Source organism: Dipodomys ordii, unplaced genomic scaffold (assembly GCF_000151885.1).
Source record: "Dipodomys ordii isolate 6190 unplaced genomic scaffold, Dord_2.0 Scaffold2, whole genome shotgun sequence".
In the NCBI taxonomy this organism is placed as follows: Eukaryota; Metazoa; Chordata; class Mammalia; order Rodentia; family Heteromyidae; genus Dipodomys; species Dipodomys ordii.
Window position 1 is genome coordinate 36,066,673 of NW_012267218.1, and position 18,718 is coordinate 36,085,390.

Consider the following 18,718-nt stretch of genomic DNA (forward strand, 5'->3'; position numbering starts at 1 on the left):
TGTGATTAAGTATGGTGTCTCCGTTAGCACTGGAGTCCCGGGTGCCCGGGCGGGGGGCGGCCAGGCTACGTTCGGGGTAGGGGTTCCCGAAAAGGGTCCACCCGGGGCCGGGTCGTGGGGCGGGGTGGAGGATCGCAGCCCCGGCGAGGGTCGGATCCACTCCGGGACTGGTCGTGAGGCGGGGTGGAGGATTGGAGGCCCGGCGGCAAGGGTTCGGGTCCACCCGGGGCCGGGTCGTGGGGAGGGAGCGGCGGCTGCACGTCCCGGCGAGGGTCGGATCCACTCCGGGACTGGTCGTGGTGGGGCGACTGCAGTCCCGGAGAGGGTTCGGATCCACCCCAGAACTGGGATGTGGGGAGAGGGGGTGGACTGCAGTCCCGGAGATGGTTCGGATCTACTCTAGTACTGGGTTGTGGGGAGAGGGGGTGGACTGCAGGCCCGGGGAGGGTTCGGATCCACCCTGGGACCGGGATAGGTGTGGGGGGAAGAGGAACGGACTGCAGTGCCTATGGCACCTCCAGCTCGCGTTTGGGAGTTGTCTCCTTTGGGACATGGAAGAGTAACCGACTATGAGATATCCATGTTGACAGACATGACCTTGAGCCGACAGACAGGGACCCTCCACTTAAAAGCTCTACACTTTCTGACCTCTAATCCTTTCTCCAGTACTAAGGCCAACAACCCCTATTCCCTGATGCACTCATTTTAGGAAACTCGCTACCTTAGAGCTTTGCCTATAAAACAAGCTAGAAAGCGTCAAAAAATAAAGCTGGGGTGGGGGGAGTCAGATGTTAAAACTAAAATTTTTTTCACATCTCAGCCATTTACTTACAGAAGTTTAGGGCAAAGGGGACTTTAAAGGGAACTGTTTTGGGAGACTTAAAGAAATCATAATTGTTATTTTGGTATCTTGGTAAGTTTCTATTAGCTAATCATTTTTATTACAGCACTTACAGTTTCCCTGTATTATAGGTCTGCTAGGTTGTACTTACCTACTGGTTAACGATTTGTTATTCAAAAGAAAAGCCAGATGCTGGTGGCTCAGGGCTATAATCCTAGCTACTCAAGAGTCTGGGATCTGAAGGACTTCCCTTGAAGCCAGACCTGGCAGGAGAATCCATGAGACTCTTACCTCCAATTAGTCACCAAAAAGCCAGAAGCTCAAGTGGTAAAGTGATATTTAAAAAAGCTCTAGGAGGAGCTGGGAAGGTGGCTCAGTGGTAGAGCGCTTGCCTTGCATGTATGAGGACCTGGGTTCGATTCCTCAGTACCACATAAGCAAAAAGAAAAAAGGCCGGAAGTGGCGCTGTGGCTCAAGTGGTAGAGTGCTAGCCTTGAGCTGAAGAGCTGAGGGACAGTGCCCAGACCCAGAGTTCAGGCCCCACAACCAGCCCCCCCCCCAAAAAAAAAAAAGCTCAAGGAAAGCACATAAGCATTGAGTTCAAGCCCCAATAGCTCAAGTAGTAGAATGTTATTCTTTAGCAAAAAGCTCAAGGACAGGACTCAGGCACTGAGTTCAAGCCTCAGAACTGGCACACACATGTACACAAAAACCATGTCAGCTGCAATATGAATGAACTCCCATGATTTCTTGGTGAAATTTAGGTGTGAAAAAGATTTTTTTCTGCACTAGTCTCTTAAGGTCTGAGCATACACATCATTAAAATTATAAATCTTACAACTCCTTTCATATCAGAGCTGGGGTAAAACCCTCAGTATCCCCAGTGTTCATGCATCAATGCTGTGAAGCCAGTAGTATAAAAGCACAAAGAGTCGGGTGCTGGTGGCTCACAGCTCACGCCTGTAGTCCTAGCTACTCAGGAGGTTGAGATCTGAGGATTGTGGTTCAAAGCCAGCCAGGGCAGGAAAGTCCAAGAGACTCATCTCCAATTAACTACCAGAAAACAGACAGTGGGGCTGTGGCTCAAGTGGTAGAGCACTTGCCTTGAGCTGAAGAGCTATGGGACAATGCCCAGGCCAGAGTTCAAGCCCTATGACCCACAAAAAAAGTTAAAAATTAATGAATAAATTTTGGCTTCAGAATTGGTACCTTGCATAAGAGTTTTACAAAGAAATAGAGAACATCAATTTCTTCATAACCTTTTTTTCCAATATTCAGAAATTTCTGGAAATTCTCCTTGTATGAGAATATTCACCTGAAACATTTTTCCCTCCAGGGGCCTCTGCTGGCCTTTTGGCAAATGTTTTTTTTTTTTTTTGGTTGGTCGTGGGTTTTAACTCTGGGCACTGTACCTGAGCTCTTCAGCTCAAGTCTAGTGCTCTACCACTTGAGCTACAGAACCACTGTCTGTTTTCTGGTAGTTAATTGGATATAAGAGTCTCTTGGACTTTCCTGCCTAAGGCTGGCTTTGAACCAAGATCCTCAGATCTCACCCTCCTCAGTAGCTAGGATTACAGGCCTGAACCACCATGACCTGCTTAATGTATTTATTTTCTGGGAAGACAAAACACTTAAGGAAAAGAACTAGATGCATTGGAGAATAAATAATAGGCCAGATATGGCACATGCCTATGAAGCAGGAGAATGGAGCTATGTAGCAAGTTCCAGCTCACACAAAACCCTCTTTCAAAAACAACAAAAGAGCTAATATCTAGCCTAATAAATATGGAGAAATATAAGTGGCAAAAGAGATGTGATATAGGTGTGTAAGCCCAGCTAGCAGGGCTGTAGACACACGATTGTGGTTTGAGGCCAGCCTAAGCAAAAAGTTAGCAAAATCTAGTCTCAGCCAACAGCGCCAAACATGGTAATAGCATATACCTGAAATCCCTTCTACCTGGGAGGGTTATATAAGGAGAGAGTGATCTGAAGCTGGCTTGAAGGAAAATTGAGATGCATTGGTGGCTTATACATGTATCCTAGCTACTCAGGAAGCTGAGGTGTGAGGATCACTGTTTAAAGCCAGTTGGTATAGAAAAGCCGATGAGACTTTTTCCAGTAAACCCACTTAAAAAAGCTGAAAGTGGAGCTGTAGCTAAAGGGATAGGTAGAGCACCAACCTTCAGTGAAAAAGCTAAGGGACAGTGTCCAGGCCCTGGTTCAAGCCCAAGTACTGACATATAAAACAAGAAACATCCAAAAAATAAAGCAAAAGAGAGGTGGGCATGGTTGAGGTGGTAGAGCACCTGCCTAGCAAATTCAGGGCTGTGAATTTCAATTCAGTACTACCCAAACTAAATCCTTTGGCTTGTGTAAAAATAAAAGAGCCTATAACATATTAAACACAAACACACGTGCACGCACACACGCGTGCACACACACAAAATACCTTGTAGCCCCAGTATAGAATTAGATTGTAGAGCCAATCACAGGTGGCTCACGCCTGTAATCCTAGCTACTCAGGAGGTTGAGATCTGAGAATCTCGGTTCAAAGCCAGCCCAGGCAGGAAAGCCTGTGAGACTCTTCAATAAAGCACCAGAAAACTGGAAGTGGTGCTGTGGCTCAAGCAGTAGAGCACTAGCCGTCAGCTGAAGAGCTGAGGGACAGCACCCATGCCCAGAGTTCAAGCCCCACGATCGACCAAAAAAAAAAGAATTAGATTGTATATAGTAAGGTTATATGTAGTAAAACTTTAACTTACCAAAAGAGAAAGGGCTGGGAGTAGTAGAGTGCTTATGCTCAAGGTCCTGAGTTTGCTTCTTAAGCAAGAAGGAAAAACAACCTGATATATTAAATTTGGCAACTAAAAGGAAGTTGCTTTTTTATGAGTTTGAATTCCATCAAAAAGACTATTAGAAGTTGAAGAGACTTCAGTTGTCATATTAAATGTCCTCATTTTTCAGGTAAGAAATCAGGCCTGCCTGGAGACTCAAGCAAAGGCTGGACAACTTCATTTCCAGAACAGAAAGGAAACTCATGCATCAGAAAAGGTTTGAGCCTGATGACTGATAAGATCTCTTTTTACTCCAAAGTTCCCTGGTTCTATGATAAATTATTTGGCACACATACACATACCAAATTTCTACAATCATTCCAAGATCTACCCAGGCTATCCCTTGTCTATCTCTGGATTTCAGGGTTGTAAATGGAAGATAACCCTGGTAGTATGTTTACTCTACAATAACAAACATGGGTTCTAGTGATGGAAAATAGAATCAAGAGTGTAGGCCACATTTTATTATTTTGTCTCACCGTGAGGTTTTTTATGTGGCTGTACAACTTTTGGTTATGTGTACCATAATCTTGATAATGGCAACTGCTGAGAATAACTGAAGATTTGGGCAGACTTAAAATTGCTGCTGGCTATTGAGTTCAACTGTAGGTCTAGGAAATATTTGAGATTATTTAATCAAGTGATTCTAAAGAAAATAAATCTCAATGTTAATAAAGTGGTCTTTGAGTAAGAAAGAATTATGTATTTCCAGTTCCTTAAAAATAAGTTAATGTTGCTTCTGTATTATGGTAAACATTTTGCTTAAAGAAAAGATTGTTTAATGAAACTACATTAAAAGACGATACCATCTAGGACTAGTATATGTAAGGTCCACTTCTGGATGGCAAGCAGACTCCACCCCCTCACAGCAAAGTCTCCACCCAGTACCTGCGTTACCTAGGCAACTGGCACACCTGGAAGAGGTCACATCTGAATTTGAGGTGGCCACACCTTTCTCTGCCCATACCCTAGATAAGGCCTAGCCCAGGCCCAGACACTCTCTTGCCCAGACACTCTCTTGCCCAGACACTCTCTTGCCCAGACACTCTCTTGCCCAGACACTCTCTTTCCCAGGCCTTTCCCAGCCACGTGGAGTGCCAGCCTGGCCTGGTCCCAGCAGGTCTACTGAATAAACCTACCCCTTACCTGAATACCACGTGCGGGGTGCTGTTCTTACTCAGCTACCTCTTTTTAAAAACTTAACAGTATAATCCTAGATACTCAGAAGGCTGAGATCTGAGGATCATGGTTCCAAGCTAGCCAAGGCAGAAAAATCCTTGAGGCTTGTATCTCCTAATTGGCCTTCAAAAACTGTAAATGGAGTGTGGTTTTAGTATGGTGGAGGGCCAACCTTGAGCAGTAAAGCTTAGGCCCCAGGGCATACACACAAAGAAAGCAAACAAAAACTTCTAGCATTCTTCACCTTGCTATTCCCACAGCCTTCTTGGATTCAAGTTTCTTCTTAGTGTCCAGCTTCTCAGACTTTCCACCCTCCATCCTCCTTTGCTTCACCAACCCCAGAGAAAGAAATAGAGTGTCTGGGGAAGCCTCTAGGCATGTTCAACTGTTGTCCGTGTCAAATTAGAGTCCACAAGTCTCGGATGGCAAAGGATTGGGGTGTCCTGAAATCAAGTCTTGGAGAGATGGCAGCCATTCTTTCACAAAGTGTGGAGTTTTTAATATTGATGAAAGTCTAATTCATAAAATTTTCCACTTATAGCTTATGCCTTTGGGGTCAAGTCTAAGAACTCTTTCCCTAGTAATAAAGCCTAAAGATTTTCTGGTATCTTTTTAAGTCCCTAAAACATTTTCATTTAATTTTTATATAAGGTAATAGATTGAATTCAAGGTTATAGTTTGTTGTTATGGTTATTTTCATTTGTTGAAAGGTTATCCTTCATTTAATTGTTTTTGCCCTTTACCAAAACTCAGCTCAGTATATTTACATATTTCTTTTCTTTTTTTTTTTTGGGCGGGTCCGGTTGTGGGGCTTGAACTCTGGGCCTGGGCGCTGTCCCTCAGCTCTTCAGCTCAAGGCTAGCACTCTACCATTTGAGCCACAGCACCACTTCCGGCTTTTTTCTTTTTGCTTATGGTGCTGAGGAATCGAACCCAGGGCCTCAGGCATGCAAGGCAAGCACTCTACCACTGAGCCACCTTCCCAGCCCCTACATATTTCTTTTTCTGGATTCTCTATTGATCTATTTCCCTCTTCACTGAAACCACAAACACTTGATTATTATCACTATATAAAAACCTTGAAATCAAATAGATTTTAACTTTTATATCGAAAGCAAAAAAGACTAAAACAGAGTAAAACCTTCCTGTTTTAGTCTTTCTGCTTTTGATATAAAAGTTTCAAAAACTTGTTCCTAAATTTTCAAGATTTTTGTTTTCTTCTGGTTCTAAGACTTAAACTCTGGGCCTGGGCACTGTCCTTTAGCTGTTTTATTCAAGGCTGGCACTCAACTACTACTTGAGCCACTTCTGCTTTTTGTAGATGAGACTCTTACATACTTTTAAGCCTGGGCTGGCTCCAAACTAGAGTCCTCAGATCCCAGCCTCCTGGTAGCTAGGATTAGTCATGAGCCACCAGTGGCTGGCTATAAGAGATTTTGCTGAGAACTTGAGAAGAATAATGCTAAGCCTATGTATATATCAGTTTTGGGAAAATTGACATTCTTAACATTTAAGGCTTCTAATTTGTGAACATAATATATTCTTTTTTTATTTATTTGCGTTTATTTTACGCTAAATTTATTCCTGTGCCATAAGTTTTTGTTTCTTCAGTTTCTTCTTTTTCTTTTGTGCATCCTCCCCCTCTGGTTTAGGAACAATTTGCTCCTTTTCAGTAAGGATCATCTCAGTGTGGCAGGGGGAGCTCATGTATGGGTTAATCCTACCAGGGGCTCTGTAAGTTCGGCAATGCATCTTAGGTGCTTTGTTCACCTGGATGTGTTCAATGACCAGGGAGTCTACATCTAAACCCTTCAGTTCAGCATGACTCTCTGCATTCTTAAGCATGTGCAGCAGAAATTCAGCACTCTTTTTGGGCCACCGACCCTCTGTGCAGCCCCACTGTTTGGCCTGGGCACACCTGCCAACTTCACCATTGTAATGCCAGAATGGCACACATTGCTTCTTTAATGTGACATCTTTCAGATACTTAGTCGCTTTTCGGATATGCATACCCTTGATGGCCTGGGCTGTTTCTCTAGTGTTCTTAAAGTCTACACGAAGATTGGAACCTCTTGACTTGCATGATTTTGTGGGGTTTTCTGGGTCTACAAAGTAGCGAACCATTTTCACAGTTCACCTCTGGCCACTTACAGGAAGATAATATATTCATTTTGGGGGGTAGTTTACAACTTCCATTAGCGGTTTGTAGTTAACATGTAAGTACTGTACATGTTTTATTAGACTTATCCCTACTTTGTTTTTCAGGGATTAATTATTTGTTAATTTTTAAAATTGTTTTAAGTAGTTTTACATCTGTTCAATTCAGTTTGTAAGTGTAGTGTATCTTATCAGTGTCACCCCTTCCATCATTCCCTCACATCTTTCCCAACTCCACCTATATCCTTAAGGTATGGTGTTCCATTTTTACATATGGATATTGAATACAGTGACTGTATTCTCCCACCTTTCTTCTCTCCACTTGTCTGTCCCCCTACCAAAAGTTTCAACTTCCTGGTAGTATTGTATTTTTAATTTCAGTGAGCACATATCCATTGTTAGTAGGTAGAAATACAATTGATTTTTATATATCTTATATCCTGAGACATTTGAACTCATTGTAGTTGAGTTTTTTTTTAAGTTTTCTGTATTCACAATCAGGTCATAAAACAAATACTGGCAATTTTATGTTCTCCCTTCACTATCTTTATGCCTTTTCATTTCTCTTTTTTTTTTTTTACTACACTGAATAGAACTTAACATGTATGATGTCTAAGTGTGGTGAAAGTTGATGTCTTTCCTTGCTTACAATCTTAAGGCAAGTATGGTATATACTATAGGGTTTTGTTTTGCTTTTTAACAAAAAAGTCTTCCTTTTCCTATTTTTCTGAGAGTTTTTTCCATGAATGGATATTAGGTTGTTACCAGATTTTTTTCCCCCCTGTAATTCCATTATTTGTTGGTTGAGATAGGAGGATTGCAAGTTTGAGTCAAGTTTGGACTACCATAGTGTGAGGCCTGGTTTCAGAAAATGGAAAACAAACAACAGCAACAAAAAAAAAATACTTTTGGGGGGCTGGGCTCAATGGTAGAGTGCTTGCCTTGCACGCATGAGGCCCCGGGTTCGATTCCTCAACACAACATAAGCAGAAAAAGCCAGCAGTGAAGCTGTGGTTTAAATGGTAGAGCACTAACCTTGTGCTGAAGAGCTGAGGGACAGCGCCCAGGCCCATAGTTTAGGCCCCACGACCTCACCCCCCACCCAAAAAAAATCCTTTTTTTCCCCCCACATCATTTTATCTGATCATGTGAATTTTCTTCTTTATTGTATTAATATGTAGGCTACACTGGTTAATTTCCAAATATTCAGTTAGTCTTTCATTTCTTCAAATAAAGCCTACTTGTTCAGAGGGTGTAATCCTTTTTTTTTTGTATATTGCTGAATACTTTAAGCATTTTATGTCAATTTCATAAAAGGTTTTTTTTTCTTGTAGACTCTTTGTGCTGTCTTTTTGTCTGGATTTTATACCAAGATAATACTTAACTATAGACTTTTACTTAACTGTTAAGTTTTTACATGTAGACTTATTTGTGATACTGTCTTTTGAATATCTGAAGAGTCTGTAGTGATTTTATACTTCCATTCCTGCTGATAGTATTCACTGAACTGAATGAAATGCTAAATTTAACACACTGAAATCTGTATAAAAGCTAAGCCAGCTGGGCCCCCCTGCACACACCTCCAATCAGAACTACTCAGGAGGCTAGATCTCAGGATCTCAGTTTGAAGCCAACCCAGACAGAGAAGTCCCCTTGAATCTCTTATCTCCAGTTAACCACCAGAAAACTGGAAGTGAAGCTGAAGTTCAAAGTGGTAGAATACCAGCCTTGAGCAGAATAGCTCAGGGATGGTGCCTAAGCCCTGAGTTGAAACCCCATAATGGATCCCAAAAAAAGCTGGGTCAATATCATAGAAATATATTTAGTACCCAATGCATACATTAGAAAGAATTATCTCTTACTGTTTAGTTGTCTATTATCTGGAGATTTTCTTGTTATCTGCAGTTTCTCTTTACATTCTTTGTGATCAGAGATAACATGCCCAGAATGATTTAGCGTTTATCCAGGCTAGTTTTATGGTCTAGGATAATGATTTATTTGGTATGAATTCCATGGCCACTTGATAAAAAGTGTAGACTCTGTGGAATTAGGTGCAAAGTTCTAAAAATAATGGATTTTTATCAGTAGTGGGGCCTGACCTCTGGGCCTGGGCACTGTCCCTCAGCTCTTCAGCTCAAGGCTAGCACGCTACCACTTGAGCCACAGCACCACTTCCGGCTTTTTTTTCCTTCTGCTTATGTGGTGCTGAGGAATTGAACCCAGGGCTTCATGCATGCAAGGCAAGCGCTCTACCACTGAGCCACCTTCCCAGCCCAAATTGATTTTTTTTTTAAATGGTGGATTTTTCCGTATCTGGACTAATTTTCTGTTTCATTGTTCTATCAGTTGTTAAGAGAGCAGTATTGAAATTTTCACCTATAATTGCAGATCTTTGTTTCTCTTTCCAGTTCTAAATAGAAGTCTTCATTCTACATATTTTACAGTTTTGTTTTTGGTGCATACACTTCTTGATCCGTTTACCAGTTTGTGTCTAGTAATTTGCATTGAAGTCTACTTTCTCTGATATACCCACTACCCACTGTTTCTTCTTTCTTCTGTTTAGTGTTTGCATAATATATGTCTCATTTTTTTAGTGATGGTGTTGGTGGTGGTACTAGGTTTTGAATTCAAGGTTTTGCACTTTCCAGATAGGAACTATACAACTTGAGTCATTGTTTCTTTTATATGTGTTATGCTTGAGTAATGTTTCTTTAATCCATTCTGTCTCTTGATTGGTGTACTTTGGGCTTAACCTATTAGGGTTTACATAACCTAGGGCTTAAGCTTGTTATTTTACTTTTTGCTTGTTGACTATCTCAGCCAGGAGCCAGTGGCTTAGGCCTGTGATCCTAGCTGCTTAATAAGGTAAGAACTGAAGATCACAGTTCAACTTAAGACAGACAAATTCAAGGGACTCGTCTCCAGTTATCCAGGAAAAAGCTGGTAATAGAGGCGTTAGAAGTAGAGGTAATAGAGGAATTAGAGATGCAAGTGGTAGAATGCTAGCTTTGAATGAAAAACCTAAGTCAGTGTTTGTTGTTATGAACTAGTAACACCACCAGAAAAAAAAGTATGTGTGTGGGGGGAGACTATCTCCTTATGTATCTCTTAGAGACAGAGAGGGGGACAAGCATGATTATCACAATCTAAAGGTGCCAACAGATTAGTTTGAGTGAAATGTAGACACTTTACATCCATTTACCCCAATTGTCAACATACATTTAGAATAACATTAGGTGAGCATATAAATTTTTCCAACAGCTAACATAATTTAGGAAATTCAAAAAGTTGTGTGTGAATTTTTTTTTCCCTCTTGGATGTCCTAAATTCTTAGTTTCTGTTTAAAAACTTAAATAACCCATTTTGTGTAGGTCTGTGAACAACAGATTCTCTTAGTTTTTCTTCCTTTGCAAATATCTTGAATTTCCCTTCAGGAATGAAGGATATTTTTCCTAGATACAATTTCTGAGTTAACAATTCTGTTCTTTTAGTGCTTGAACATTTTGTGCTACTTTGTTCTGGACTCCATAATTGCTGAGAAGGGCTGGGAAGGTGGCTCAGTGGTAGAGCCTTACCTTGCATGTATGAGGCCCTGGGTTCGATTCCTCAGCACCACATAAGCAAAAAGAAAAAAGCCAGAAGTAGTGCTATAGCTCAAGTGGTAGAGTGCTAGCCTTGAGCTGAAGAGCTGAAGGACAGCGCCCAGGCCCAGAGTTCAGGCCCACAACCGGACCCTCACAAAAAAAAAAACAAAAACATAATTGCTGAGAAATCTCCTTAATCCTAAATATTGTGCCCATGTAGTGAGATATTATTATTCATAGACTGTTTCATAGCTAGCATTATCTGTTAATTAATTAGAATCATAAGATTCTATGATTCTAGCATCATAAGAGTTCAAATTATGATTTTGAAGTATCCAGTTACTATGAAACCAAATTATACTTTGTATTATTACTTCAAAGAAACAATAAACTATAACATTAAGAATGAGACAAGCACAGCAAATTAAAGAATTGATGCTATCCCTTGCATATAGTTCTTTGAAAATGTCAGTAGTTCCCACCAGTATATGCACAGACTAAGGAAGAAAAGACAAGAGAAGCCAGGCACCAGTGGCTCATACCAGCAAACCTAATTACTCAGGAGGCTGCAATCTGAGGATCATGGTTTAAAGCCAGCGTGGGCAGAAAAGTTCACTTGAGACTCTTTTATCTTCAATTAATCACCAGAAAACTGGAAGTGGCACACTGTGGCTCAGAGTGGTAGAGCACTAGCCTTGAGCAAAAATGCTCAGGGACAGCACCCAAGTCCAAGTCCCATGACCATCCCCCCCCAAAAAAGACAAGGGGGACTGGGAAGGTGGCTCGGTGGTAAAGTGCTTGCCTTGCATGCACAGGGCCCTGGGTTCAATTCCTCAGCACCACATAAGCAGAAAAAAAAAAAAGACAAGGGAAAAGTAAATGCACAGGAGAACTGTATGCATGGCTGTGAATAGAATAGTTACTTTTGGTTAAATGTTTTATTCAGAATGGTATTTTTTGTGATAGTGTCCTACATGTTGTCCTAAGCCTGAATTTTCAATTTCCAACTCCATATAAGTTTCACAAAAAGTTTATACTTTGCAATTTGTACTTTGATTTCTCAGTACCACATAAACATTTTAAGTAATTGACAAGCTAGTAGGAAAGATATACAAATCCGTTTATTTTTATGTATTTCTTATTAGATTCAAAACTATAATGCATAGTTTTCGTTAATTTATAGTATATATGGTTAGTGTTAGGTCTTCCTCCTAGATGCTAGTTTGATTTTTAATAGCTTTAGTTTGCACAAACCTTTTAAGTGGGATGCTCAACCTTTCTAGAACTAACCAGCATAAATAAGTAAACCAGATAATACACATTCTTACATCTAGAACTAAAGTCCTACATTCATAGTATGTATACACCTTGGAAATACAGAAAGGTTTTCTGACTTCTTTGTCTTCTCCATTGCCAAGTTAGATCATAAGTACAAAATGTTCAGAAGTTCCTAATAAGTCTCTGTGATAACTGTTTTTGAAATGCAAAATACATAAATTCTCTTTGTTTTGAACCCTGAATATTTTTATGAGCTGATGTTGATTTAAAACTGAATGATAAACCAGGCACCAGCAATTCATGTTGTAATCCTACCTATTCAGGAGGCTGAGAGCTGGAGATCACAATTCAAAGCCAGCCTAGAAGTTGGAAGTAGACCTGAGGCTCAAGTGGTAGAGCATTACCCTTGAGCAATAAAACAACTCAGGAATACCACCCAGATCCTGAGTTCAAATCCCAGGATTAGGGCACTCACACATGCACACACATACACACACACTAAGACAGGGACCATTCACAAAATCTAAACCGTTGTTATTAAAAATCTGAGACTAGCCAGGCACCAGTGGCTCGTGCCTGTAATTCTAGCTACTCAGGAGGCTGAGATCTGAGCCAGCTGGGCAGGAAAGTCTGTGAAACTCTTATCTCTAATAAACCAACAGAAAACCGGAAGTGGTGCTGTGTGTGGCTCAAGTGATAGAGAGCTAGCCTTGAGCAGAAAAGCTCAGGTACAGTGCCCCGACCCCAGGTTCAAGCCCCATGACCGACAAAAAAACAAAACATACAAGAAAAAAAGCCCAAGGCCCTCCACTTGGGGCTGGTGGTAGAGTGCTTGCCTAGTGTGCTTGATGCCCTGGGTTTGATTCCTCAGTACCACATAAACAGAAATGGCACTGTGGCTCAAGTGGTAGAGTTCTAGCCTTGAGCAAAAGAACCTCAAGGACAGTGCCTAGGCTCTTGAGTTCAAAAAGAAAAGAAATGGTATATAATTATATCTATAGTTAGACATTTATAAAATATGTTAATAATGAGGTAACTCTTTAGCCTAAAATATTTAATAGATTGACAAATTTCTTTCTTTTAACTTTTAAATTAGGTGACTAATAAACATATCAAAAGAATATGGCCGCACAAATACCAGAATCTGATCAGATAAAACAGGTAAGGTACTACAATTAAGGGGATCTTGCAAAAATAAAAAATAGAATCTACTATTGAAAATGTGAATCAGTTGTTATTTATAGATAATTTTCAAAAATCATTATTAGCTGAATATGGTACTTAACACCTCTAATCCCAAGCACTCAAAAGCCTGAGATAGTAGGATCATAAATTCAAAGCCAAGCCTGGGTTATATAGGAAGCCCATCTGAAAACAAAAACAATAAAAAAAAAACCCATGATTTGCAATGTGACAGGATATTTTGTTTAGATAGTATTAAATAACTTTATGATTTATTTGTAGTTTAAAGAATTCCTGGGAACCTACAATAAACTTACAGAAACCTGCTTTTTGGACTGTGTTAAAGACTTCACAACAAGAGATGTAAAACCTGAAGAGGTAAGAAAAGTGTTGCATACTAAAAATTCTCCAAAATTTGTCAAGAACAATAGGATCCCTACAAGCACTCTCTTCATTTACTTACTGAGCTATTTGCTATGTGTCAGTGCTTGGAGGAACCTAGGTTTTGTTGATTTTTTTATTTCAAATAGTTGTACAAAGGTTTCTCAATTCAACAAGGCAGATTATGTGTACAATGCATTTTGATCAGTGTCACCCCTTCCATCACTCCTCCATCTTTCCTAGTCCATCCATATCCTCAAATTACACGGTTCCATTTTCATATAGGTACCTTGAATATAATGATTGTATTTGCTGACTTGCCTTCTCTCTATTCTTCTGCTCCCTAGTCCCCCAAAAACAAAACAATAAAACCAAAAAAACAACCATGTTTCAGCTTCCTGATCATTTTGGAAGGTTGGTTAGTTTAAAGGAGTTACACTATTGGGATCCTCCCCTGAGTTTACCATTCGTTAGTCAGTTTGTGTGTATAGATTCATATGACCTTGTATATGGTTTTGTGTATGTTTATATTTTAGATCTAACTTGTACATATGAGAAAAAACTTGGCAATGTTTGCCTGAGTTACTTTAACATTTTTTTCCTAGGTCCATCCATTTCCCTGCAAATGACATGGTATTGTTCTGATGACTAGTTTCAGTGTGTGTGTGTGTGTGTGTTTGTGTGTGTGTGTGTGTGTGTGTCATTTTCTTCATTTATTCATCCATTTTAGGGCATCTGGGCTGCCTCCATAGCTTAACTAGCTATCATGAATAGTGCAGCAGTGAACATGGATGTGAAAATGTCATAGTTTACTATATCCCGACTTGTAATATTTTGGGTAGATGCCCAATAGTGGTATTGTTAGATTATAGGATATGTCTGTATTTGTTTTCTTAAGAATTTCCAAATTCATACTATTCATACTATTGTTTTTAGTGATGCCAAAATTTGATGTGATAATGATAATATATAAAGGTAGATTTATAGGTTGGGCAGCTGAGTTACTGTAGTCAGGCTTAAAGAACCTGTGTGTGTGTACCAGTTCTGGGGCTTGAACTCAACACGTGGGCTTGTCCCTGAGGTTTTGTGCTCAAGGCTAGTGCTCTACCACTTGAGTACAGCTCCAATTCTTGCTTTTTGATGGTTAATTGGAGACAAAAGTCTCATAGATTTTACTGCCCAGATTGGCTTCGAACTCTCAACCTCTTGAGTAGCTAGGGTTACAGGCATGAGTCACCAGCACCTAGCTATCTAAAGAAACTGGATTTGGCCTTTTATCTGATCCTGAGAACTTAGATTAATTTCAGAAAAAAGCAAAAATTGTTTGTGGTAGCTTTTATTTCATAGGTAGACTCTGAAACCCAGTCCTATTTTAAATGTTAACTTTTAATGTCTTCATCATATTATCTGCATATTTGCTCAAAGTGACAAACTTCTCCAGTGGAAGATGTTGGTAACATTTATGCCAAGAATTTAGTATCTAAACATCATCAGTACTTACTTGTTAAATAATTGACAAACATAGGACAAAAGCTAAAGAGAGAAAGCGGGAACAGCTGATACTAAGTAAAAGAAATGTATATCACCCAATTTGTAAGAAAAAAAAATAGTTTTATTGTTAAAGGTCATAGAGTTCATAAGCAGTGTAGATTAAGATAATGGTAACTATCGTTGTGAATATTAAAAGGTGTTTGTGACTTAGGCTAAGTATAACTATGCTACAGTATTGTGAAATTTATTTAGTCATGTAATCTCAATAAGAAATATTTGAGAAAAAAAGAAAAATGAAGCCAGGTGTGGTAGTCATACCTGTAATCTCAGCTCTGGAGGCTGATACAAGATGATCCTAAGTTCCAGGCAAACCTGGCCTAAGTGGCAAGGTCAAGGCCATATTAAGACCTCATCTCAATAAATATGTAAATAAAAAGTAAGCAATATTTTTAGAATCAAGAACGTTGATAATGAGGTTACTCATTAAAAAGAAACAAACGTGTAGGGTGTAGTAGTATATGCCTATAATACCAGGTACTTGGAAGTTGGAGGTAGAAGGATTAGGAAGTTTTGGGTCCAGCCCAGGCTAAGTTAGGTAGACTCTGTTTCAAAAACAAAAGGGCAGGCTGGGAAGGTGGCTCAGTGGTAGAGCGCTTGCCTTGCATGCCTGAGGCCCTGGGTTCGATTCCTCAGCACTACATAAGCAAAAAAGAAAAAACCCGGAAGTGGCGCTGTGACTCAAGTGGTAGAGCGCTAGCCTTGAGCTGAAGAGCTGAGGGACAGCTCCCAGGCCCAGAGTTCAGGCCCCACGACCGGACCCAAAAAAAAAAGGGGGGGGGCTTATATATGACTACTATGATAGAGCATAGGTTTTTGACATAAAGACATAAAATTACTAGATGAACTTTCCCCCCCCCCTTTGGTGGGAAGTAATACAGGGGCTTTGAATTTAGGGCCTTATGCTTGTAAGCAAGTGCTCTACACTTGAGTCAAGCCTAAAGCCCTTTTTGCTTTAGTTATTTTTCTTATAGGATGTGGTGTTTTTACTTAAGGACCATTGTCAGGCCATAATCCTCCTTCCAGCACCTGCATAGCTAGGACTAAAGATGTGTACCACCACAACCAGCTCCTAGATGTTTATTTTAGCCATCTAAATAAGGGGGTAATAATGTGGGCTTTCGGTTAATACTGAAACATACCTGTAGAAAATATAGTCCAGAAGCTTCAAGAAAGCTTTAATTCTCGCTAATGGTTGAAAGTATCAACAATTAAGCTATACCTGGGGGAGAGGGGGTACGTGTGTGTGTGCATGTGTGTGTGTGTGTGTGTGTGTGTTCAAAAACATCTCACTGCTTTTCTTTTATAATACCTGCATTTAAAAAAAATGATTTTTTTTGTGTTGCTTCGGTCTTCCTTATAGATCACCTGTTCGGAACATTGCTTACAGAAATATTTAAAAATGACACAAAGAATATCTATGAGATTTCAGGAATATCATATTCAGCAGAATGAAGCCCTAGCAGCCAAAGCAGGACTCCTGGGCCAGCCGCGATAGGGAAGTCCCAGTGGATGGACTTCAATGAAACATTGCCAACAGTCGTTGCACTGGAAATGAGGATTCATCTCATAGAATCCTCTGAAAGCAGTAAGCACCCTGTAAAGCTGTCTGTGGTGGCTACTTGGCAAATTGAAACCACTGGAGAAACAAAAACATTGTTCCCCAGAAATAATCAAAAAAGAGAAGGTCATTGTTCAGTGAACATAGTAAGATGTAACATTTGTTGAAGTCTTAAGATTTACGGGTTGGTCACTTTGGTTAGAAAAATAAACCATTGTTTCTTCATTCGTGACTGTTAATTTTAAAGTAAAATATGTGTCCAATCATGTATAAGGTAGAAAAAATTTTTATTACTAAAAGTAAAATAAATGGAAGTATCACTGAGCAGTTAGTTGTTTATACTGTATAGAACACAGTATTCTGACTGGACTGTGGATACGTTGAAATGTTTTCAATCAGAATCATCCTCCAAGCATTCCTGTTCATTCATGTTTGCCTCAAATTGCTGGTAAATACATAAAACAGTTACTTGCTAATCATTTCAATGCACGATCTTTTTCTTGCTTCCCTTCTTTTATCAGTGGGCATTACATTCTTATCCTAGCTGTATCTTCAGGAAACATCCCATCTAAGACTAACTTGGGAATGTGTAAGAGTTGACTATTAGGCTCTAATGGAGTCTGTATTGTTTCACACTTTGTTCAAAAGCTGAGAGTCTAACATGAATGGTTCTGAGTCTGACCAACAATATATGGTTTATTTTCAACCACGAAGTACAATTAGCTGAATAAAAGTAAAACAGAGGTAAATTTATATCTTTTGGCTTATCAATCCTGAAACAAATGCAAGCATTTATAGGAAATTCTCATTGATGCATAAGTATATCAAGCAGTTTGATGAAGATACCTTTTATTCATTTGGCTTAAAAATGGTCATTTAGAACTTGGGCAATTCACAAACATACTTTGCTATTCCTATGTAATCTAACCCAACATGATTATTACTGTTATAATTCACAAAGTGTATTTCAAAAAAATGATTAACTGTGTACTCACCTGGCAGATAAGGGGAATTTTGTGCAATAGCATCTGAAATACTTTGGGAGGGAGTGTGCGTTTGAAAACATGGAGAAGCTTCTGTGGTTGCATACAGACTGAAAGGGCATTGCTGAGGTGTTGTACCCCCATTCCATTCTCTCCTGAAACAGTAGGACATTTTGAGTAAAATTTAGCATTTGTCAAAATGTGCATCCTACAAGAAAGCAAAAAAGGTTAAACATTTAAAGCATCTTACACTAAAGACTATTTAGACAATTCCTATGAAGAATAAAGAGTACACATATGAGAGAGAATGAGTTTCATAGTGGTAAAGCTGCAATATGAATCTAGTGTTGGGAGCTAGTGGCTCAGGCTGAGATCTGAGGATCATAGAAAAGTCTAAAGACTCTTATTTCCAATTAGCCATCAAAAAGCCAGAAGCAGAGGTATGGCTCAAGTGGTAGAATGATACCCTTAAACAAAAGGCCTAGTCAGAGACTTGTTCAAGACTTGTTCAAGCCCAAGTACTGGCATGTACACACACACTCACACAATCATTGTATCAGGCAAATTACAGTTACCATACTCACTGTTTAAGGAAATACACTTGCCTTGAAAATATTCATGTTGTTTATTTTAGTTTTTAATGTGGCCTGTTTTTCAACTAAAAACAAAAAGCTAAAAGGAATAGACTCCATTATCAAAGATTTCAATTTTTTTGAGACAGTCTCCCTGCATAACTCAGGCAAGTCTCAACCTTGAGATGTTCCTGCTTCAGTTTCCCAAATACTGAGATTATGGGCATGTGTCCCTATACCCAGCTTGAAACAAAATTTAGTATAACATGAATTATAATCTAGAGAAAGAAAATAAGACATCTGTGAACTCTGATTTCTGAATTAATTTTTTATAAATGAATTTTAGGATGATTAGTTGTGAAGTAACAAGGAATAGAAATTTGTGAAAAGTAAACTATAATCATTTCTCTTTAAATTATAACATGGGATGGCTTAGTTTTACTCTCAACTTTTAGGAAACAAAGGACCAGTGAAGTGATTTAGTTTTCAAGCTCATTAATGCTAGAAGTAGGAGTAGAACCTAACTTTTTTTTTTTTTTTTTGGTCGGTCGTGGGGCTTGAACTCTGGGCCTGGGCGCTGTCCCTTAGCTCTTCAGCTCAAGGCGAGCGCTCTACCAC

The 18,718-nt window shown here is 39.6% G+C and overlaps 2 protein-coding genes and 1 pseudogene across 3 annotated transcripts in view; 1 reads left to right on the forward strand and 2 right to left on the reverse strand.

Annotated features, from left to right (window-relative positions):
- Window positions 1–16,867, forward strand: part of Timm9 (translocase of inner mitochondrial membrane 9 homolog (yeast)) — a 17,497-nt gene extending 630 nt beyond the window's left edge. Inside the window, exons 1-5 of one of the 2 annotated variants that reach the window (XM_013015308.1) lie at window positions 31–76; window positions 3,806–3,892; window positions 12,970–13,034; window positions 13,338–13,433; window positions 16,348–16,867. In XM_013015308.1, the coding sequence (XP_012870762.1) occupies window positions 12,996–13,034; window positions 13,338–13,433; window positions 16,348–16,482 (270 nt within the window). In that variant the 5' untranslated portion in view covers window positions 31–76; window positions 3,806–3,892; window positions 12,970–12,995 and the 3' untranslated portion in view covers window positions 16,483–16,867. Of the gene's footprint in view, window positions 1–30; window positions 77–3,805; window positions 3,893–12,969; window positions 13,035–13,337; window positions 13,434–16,347 lie in introns of those variants that run through there. The other variant, XM_013015301.1, reaches the window with a different exon arrangement.
- Window positions 6,433–18,718, reverse strand: part of LOC105984914 — a 21,302-nt pseudogene continuing 9,016 nt past the window's right edge.
- Tomm20l (translocase of outer mitochondrial membrane 20 homolog (yeast)-like) overlaps window positions 16,815–18,718 on the reverse strand; it is a 6,962-nt gene continuing 5,058 nt past the window's right edge. Inside the window, exons 3-4 of the mRNA XM_013015289.1 lie at window positions 17,541–17,683; window positions 16,815–16,990 (exon numbers count right to left, since the gene is read on the reverse strand). Coding sequence (XP_012870743.1) covers window positions 16,937–16,990; window positions 17,541–17,683 — 197 coding nt within the window. The 3' untranslated portion in view covers window positions 16,815–16,936. The remainder of the gene's footprint in view (window positions 16,991–17,540; window positions 17,684–18,718) is intronic.